The sequence below is a fragment of the Phytophthora infestans genome, genomic scaffold, assembly GCF_000142945.1.
Source record: "Phytophthora infestans T30-4 supercont1.130 genomic scaffold, whole genome shotgun sequence".
NCBI classification, from domain to species: domain Eukaryota; phylum Oomycota; class Peronosporomycetes; order Peronosporales; family Peronosporaceae; genus Phytophthora; species Phytophthora infestans.
In genome coordinates this window covers 21,504-28,830 of record NW_003303629.1, presented here as the reverse complement: position 1 = coordinate 28,830, position 7,327 = coordinate 21,504, and the positions used below count along the sequence as shown (strand labels likewise).

Below are 7,327 nucleotides of genomic sequence, written 5' to 3'. Positions count from 1 at the left end.
ATAGTTCCATCTGAAGATGGTTTCGGTCCAAAAACGTTGCGGAGGTTCCGACCCACAGCAGCTGGCCCTGTCATCTCGTCAGTTGAGCTGGTGACTCCTGCTATATCCTTCTTACCGCAGTAGACATCAAAACTGTTGCATACAACATAGAGCTAATGTCAGCTAGGACCATACATGATAAGAGAACTTCGGAGCCAAAAAAAATATGGACGTGTCTTTAGACACGCCCAATACTTACCGGATGCAATATGCCGACTTCGCACAGCAGAGCATAAATAATTTAGTGCCCCACTTGTGCGGCTTGTCCTTCATGAAGACACGCATACGGTTGAAAGTAGATCTCGAGGGTAGCATCGCTTCGTCAATGGCCATGATGGCAGGTGCAATGTAGCCAGCAGCAAAACGCGCTTGTAGTGCTATTATCACCGGTCGTAACTTCCAAGCACGATCAGTGAAGGCACGCTCATCGCTGTTACTGCTAAAGTGAAGGTTACGCGACACATGCATGAAGCGATCGCGAGTCATGAATTGCCCGAAGCAACCGCGGGGAATAGCCCCTTCATCAGTCGATTTCCAGTGGTTTGCCATTTTTTCCTTGTTTGGGGTTATTGATCGAGCGATCAAGAGGCCGATAAATACACACAGATCTCTAGCGGTGATGGGCGCCGCTTTCAGCACGTCTTCTCTGATACGCTCTTGCGACTTGCTCTTGAACTCGGGGTGTTTCCGCTCACGCGCCATTTGTTTTGCATGCTGTCCCTTCACCCGCTCGTCAAGTTTCTCTTCGAAGTAGTCATTCGACTCAGCAGCAATTGATTCCCATAGCTCCGGCTGGGCGAAATAAAAGAAAGCTCCAGAAGGTGTTGCGGCAGCTTGTAAAGCCTTAGCGGTAGGGCCAGACTGACCGCTGAATAGATTCGGATAGTCCTCTTGCATTGAACCTGCCGGTCGTGTTTCGTATGACTCCATCGGGTGGTCGTACGGTGTGTGCGTCACTTGATTCGACCAGCCCGTTGCAGACATCTCCCTCAGAAAATCACCTGGTACTGTTCCGGCAGATATGTTTGCCAAACCACCAACCGCCGATATGAAGTCATCGTCGAACTTTCGCTCAGGGGGGACAGGAAGCTCCACGTCCAGATCGTCAAGGCCATCCTCTGACGACTTGTCGCTTTCTTCGTCATCGTTTTCAGCATCGGACTCAAGTACAGCAAATCCAAGTTGGGCATGGCCAACTTGGTTGCCGGTTGGTGTAGCTTCAAACACAAGATACATGTTAGTGAATAGTATTATCGTGTATGTACATGATACAACATACAAGCACCTTCAACACGTAATGGATCTACCACATTGACGCCACTGCTCTCTCCAGTATCCGATTGATCATGTCGACTATCGCTGTCTTCTGACAAGACCCCACCATCTTCAGCTTCGTCAAATGCATTGTTAAGATTGCGCCGGCCTACAGGATAGTGGAGACATACACGATTAGACAATCTGCTAACATGTTCATACACGACAAGTACACTCGCCTGTCAGAGTTTCCTCTTTGTCAGAAGCTGTTTCTTCACACGCCATAGAGTGGGGAGACACTGCCCAAGTTACGTCACCACTTTGAGCAGTCACAGCGATAGGACGCGGGCTTCCACGCCTTGGCGTTACTGGACTCTCTTGTAGCTCTTCAGTGTCATGTGCTGGAGGGATACAAGCTAACGCAAAAAGACATGATTAATGTCAAGATAACATACAAGCTGCCTCACGTACCTTTAGCTGGAGCTGGATTTTGTGGCGACTCACTTTGCTGGCAGGCTTCGGACGCTGCTGTAAGCTCCGCTACGACATTAAAACGTGTCAATGCAAAGCAAACAAGTAGAAGAGCACAGGTAGTCCTACCTCGATCCATCGCGTCCAAGTAGAGCATCAACTCGTTTTCTCCAACGAAAAAGTCGACATCGCGCTTGTCCTTCTTGCTCTATCCCGGCTTCAGGTACGTGAAGTCGACCGAGAGACCGGTTGGTCTCTTCGAGTTCCATCCTGCTTTCTTCAGCTCGCACCAGCGAGCGCGGAATGCCATGACTGTGGCTTGAGTCTTGTCCGCCAAATCTTTAAATGAAACCGTTTGAATGGTGTCGGTCATTTCCCTGCCATTACTTATACGAGATTTGGCACGCATGTCTATCTCCTCTAACTTCTTATACGGGCGTCCTTTCTGCGCGACTCATCTATGCACTTCCAGCGGGAAGCTTGGATACATCACCTACCCCGCGTTGACTTGAGCTTTGTAAGAGCATATACGAAACACAAGTATAAAATTCCTTAACGTGTATGGTCCACGTTAAGAAAAGGAACGTAACGTGTAAGGTCCAGGCTCTCGGGTTCAAGGGGTTAAGAGGTTGGCTGACGAGAGCAAGACTGTCTCGGATGTCAAGGCGGAGTTTAGGACCAGGTGATTGGAGCTGGTTTGTGGGGAACGCCATCAGGGTGCAAAGGCTACGTCGGTCATTATGAGGCGTGGTGCGCAATTAATCGTCCAAAGCTTGTCGTATGAGATTTGGGGGCCGACATAACAACGCTTGGTAACTGGACAAGTTACAAGATTATTCAGACAAGAGAAACGATCTTTCGACAGATTCAACCTGTAGTTAATGCAACCCATTGATTAAACCATGTAAACGCAGTAGTTTTAGGGTCATTTACATTCATTTCTTATATTAATGGCTACCCCTTAAGCAGCATCATCTGAATGAGTTTTAATGCGTTCTTCTTTTCACTGGAGATTATACTTCGAAGTAAGAGTTTTACCTGTCCCTATTTACCATACTGTAGTTCCTATAACTCGTTTTTTACGATAGCCTCTTCATCTAATTTGAAAGTAAATAGCGGGTTGTATTTAAATAAACCAGTTTTTAGTCGTTAAATTAAAATATCGATTCTTACAAATTTGTTAAAAAATCGAAAGAATTTAAGAATGAAACTGGAAATTGACAAAACAATGCAGTCGTTTCCTTGAATGTACCCGCGTCACTACATGCTAACATTCAAGTGATAGCGCGACCCCGAAAACCCGGGTTGAGACAGTGGCTAACTTGATCGGGAAATGGCGTCCTAGGCGGTTTTGCAGTGATGTGTTTTCGTAGCTGCAGTACAGTAGTACCAAAATGCGGGGACATCCTTCGACGGGACACTAAACATTACCAACAACAGCGGCATGCACATAATGCGTAAGCGAAAAAAATCCTGTTCTTCCTTTACAATCTTGAGTAGCATCACACAGAGCTCTAGTGAGCACTGAGGAGGTGACTCTCCATGTTTTCGGTCTACGACTAGGGTCTTTTATCGTACCAATCACCAAATTGTTTAAAGAATTTCCACTTGGAGCTTCCTGGATGCAAATTAGGGCCACCGAAATCCATATAGGCCTTCCTTGCGTCAGTGTATTTTTTTTTTCCAGTTTCTCGAACGCTTTCAGTTTCGCTTTACCGCTGCCCAAAAGTTTTTTAAAGGTTGACTCCGAAGCATTTTCGATTCTACCGAAAAGGTTGGTAAACCATCCACGTTCTTCCGCTGCAACAGACTCTGAGTCGTGGCTGGGATAGTTGACGCTCTTCTGAGATGCTTTGGCGGCTTGCCTCAAAAATCTTTTTGCCGTGGTACCACCAGTAATATCAGCAGAAGAAGTAACAAGCAGATCGGAGTTTCCGCTCAGTATCTTGACTTCCATAGCATCTGAGCTAGTGGCCACGTTGGCGAAGAAAGCGAGAGCTACAAAAAGGAGGGTACACTGGAGCGGGGATATTGATGGCATGAGAGCGATCGCTGCACCTGTGAGGATGCGGGGAAATTGGGAAGTGAGCGTTCGGTAGCCTACCATTGGTAGTAGTTTTTCTGAAGCAAATACCGGCTCATGTACATTTAAGTACAGTTTCTAAGCGTATCAACCAGGAGCCACGGGATCATGATATGGATGCTATGATATAATACAATGGTATCCGCGGCTCACATCGTCGACCATACAAGCAACGCAATCTGGCGGGCGAATGTAACGTTTCTAAGCAACGTCTTGTGATGAGACACGTCATCATTGTACATATTGCGTGTGCGTTCAAACAAAGAACACCTTTTTACTAAAGTGATTATCTATATATCGCCTAATTTGTTGCTCACTCTATTCATAAATCAAGAGCTGTATTAGCGACGCTGGCGGGTAGACACTCAGAGCACGAATAAAGCGAATGCACGGAACTCGGGGTTCCATGATCGGGCACTTCAAGGCACAATCACGTAGGTATATTAAATATAATGTCTATTCGTTCACTCTCGGCATCCAAGGCAGCACTGGTGTACTAGGTACCAGAGAACCAGAGAGTAATATTCTCTGGTACTTAGTACACCACTGCTGGCAAATATTATTTAACCCCTCTGTTACCGCCAAATGAGCCCGTGAACCACTAATTTTACGTCATAACTTACGGCGTAGCTTTTACCAGCGCGTTTGTATGGTGCTGTATCTTCCACTCGCCTATCCAACACGATAGGAGGTATACGCTCTCAAAGGTTTTGACACACGATGTCGTATATCATACGACGTAAGGATGACCCATACGGCACGGACACTGTGACGGGGTCACACAGCACCTTGCGCTAGAGGAAGTTATCTTCCGAGAGTATACAACCTCTCAGTGAAGGGCAGCTCACAGGTCCTCTCTTTAATTAAAGAGATAGATTGTAAACTGAGTATATTTATAGGTAGGTTAAGTTTGGGTTTAATACAAACTGTTAGTTACCTATAGAAATGCAATGTCATTTAACCAATGGTTGGCTTTGAACGACCTTGGTACCTTGTACCAAATATCTCGGAGTATGACGTGTCATACTCCCGAAGTGTGAAGTGTCACACTTCATCTAACCAGGGTACACTTAGGGCTACGTACCCCGTTACATCCTCCCCCACTTAGGCTCGGTTTACCGACCAATCAGAATGAAGAGGTGTTCGTCACAAACTCTCATTCTCAAAGTCGAAAACCATCGACTTGGGCGCGCGAGCGCGGCGGAGGCTCACTTCACAGCTAGAGCCTCGAGCAGCAACCTGTGCGCTCTTCGTCTAGGTCTCCACTTCGACCGTTAACATGCCTCGTGGCACTGCTAAGAGCGGTGCTAAGACACGCTCCAAGGCTGCAGCCGGTAAGGCGCAGGCCAAGAGCACTAAGCCTCACGGCAAAGGCTCTGCACTTAAGATGGCTGCTCAGGTGGCCTCCGAGGCGATCGGTTCCTCAGGTGACGCGGCTGTGGACAAGCGCGCAAGCAAGCGCCGCAGCTCGTCGCCCTCATCTTCAGACAATCGTCCGAACCCTTGGTTCGTAGAACGTGAGTTCAACTCGGACAGTGAGGACGATGCCGAGTCCGGGAGCACTCATGATGCTCCTGCGGGCTCTGTGGGAGGGCACAACCCAGTGCCCAGTGAACACAAAGATGACAGCGTACAGTCGCCCGCTAGTGATCAAGGTGATCACAGTCCGAGGACCTCTGTGCGCTCTGAGAGTCCGGCCGTCAAGGCTAAGGACGCTCCCAAAGCCGGTGGCGATGGGGAAGGGAATCCTCGCAAACGTCTCTCGCTTGCCGACGGTCTTGCGCGTGCTAAGGCCTTCAAAGCCGAAGGCGCCAAGCCTCAAAGAAGCGTACTGCCTCTAAGTCTCCACTCCGCGAGAAGAAGGAGACTCGTCGCTCCTATCGGAGTATCTTCGACTCCTCGGATGAAGAGGAGGAGAAGGAAGAAGAAGAGGAAGAGGAGGGTGCTATCGTTGAGCCCCGGGAGGTCTCGAATGACCTCGACCAGCAGCAGGAGGATTTCCAAGCTGCCCAGCGTGTGCGTGGGGGCTCAATGGCGGCACCCGTCAGCCAGGGAGCTGCCATCAACTCAAGAGGGTATTGGCCTCCCGAGGAGAGCTCTGGGGCTGACCTCTTCTTAGAGCTTCTCGTCGCTCCTCCTGGCCTTGTGGTCGGCCACACTTCTAGGGGCATCTATGAACGAGCCCTTGTTCATAAAGAACAGTTGTTCGTCGACAACTTGGAGGCTGCTCGGTGTGTGCTTCTCGCGCCACACCGCATCCCTCTTAAGGACTTCACGACTTGTCGTAAGAAGCCCGAGACCCGGGGTGGTCTCTATCCTCTTTGGGGCTACCCCTGGGTTCTGCCCGAGAACTGTCCCACGTGGAGTTCTTGTGAGGACATGTTCTAAGCATCGGTGGAGTCTCTTAAGTACTCACCCACGGAGTTACGGGAACTCCATGAAGATCAGCAGTTGTCCCACATCCTGGACCAGCGTGATCTTCGTGTGAGGTTTGCCCACTTGATCAGCAAGCGTATGCTGCCAAGGGACATTCTGAAGCGCGCGGCTTCTAGCGCTCACGATGAGCGCGGGTACGGTATGTATTCATCGACCGTACCCCGTTCGGGCAAGAAGCCCCGGACTACTAATAAAGCTGCCGCCGCTTCTGTTCCCTGATTGCGACAGCCTTCGGGCAGTCAATCAGGAGCCGTTCAATCGGCTCCCACGAGTTCTCGGAGTGGGCATAGCCCCTCCACTTCACGAGGGCTGTCGCTTGCCGCGACACTGTTGCTCCTAGAGAATTCCGCTCCACGTGGAAGTGGACTTCTCCATTCCGGTCAAGCAGAGGCGGACGTGCCTCCTACGAGTACTCGGCGCTTCCCGAGAGCACTCTCGTCCGAGTGCTCCGACTGCGGGTCGACACGGGACCCTAAGGCTGACCGCCTCCGTCAACGTGTCCCCGTGCTTGAGATTGCACTTGGCCCTTGGGACTGGCGGTAATGCTGCCCGCCCAGGCCTGGAATCAGGGCGAGCTCGCTCGACTTGCGGGCCGCCTGGACCTGGTGGAGCGAGAGGTCGCGAGCCTGCACCTGCGGGTGGATAGCCGGGCCTCTTCGTCCGATCTGGACGAGGCCCTTCGCATGTTCCGACGGATCGAAGCTTTGTTGCCACGTCCGGAGCCGCCTGCGGCACTCTTAGACGTACGCGTATGGTGCGTACCCGGCGTACTCAGCGTACTCGGCGTATGGCGCCGGGGTCCGTTCGTATGGAGCCCCTCCGGCGTACGGTCTTGACCGCAGCCTTGCCGTCCCGACCGAAGCTTGGGTGCCTGCTCCGACGCCCTCGTCGACGACTGTGACCGGCCCTCGCTTCGAGGAGCTGGGTCAAGGGGGGTCGGCGAGTCAGCAACCCCCTGCGGGTCAAAGTACCGCTTAAGACGTCCGACATAGAACGTCGGGTGCGTCGTCATTGACTTTGGAAGGTCGATGGTGTACGACGCAC

At 50.8% G+C, this 7,327-nt stretch overlaps 1 protein-coding gene across 1 annotated transcript; it reads right to left on the bottom strand.

The window, feature by feature from the left end:
• Positions 1-3,184: 3,184 nt before the first annotated feature.
• Positions 3,185-3,805, bottom strand: PITG_19800 (secreted RxLR effector peptide protein, putative; the record flags this gene model as incomplete). Its single annotated transcript, XM_002895811.1, has 1 exon — positions 3,185-3,805. One exon carries the CDS (start codon positions 3,803-3,805, stop codon positions 3,185-3,187), a length of 621 nt encoding a protein of 206 aa, XP_002895857.1.
• Positions 3,806-7,327: the final 3,522 nt, after the last annotated feature.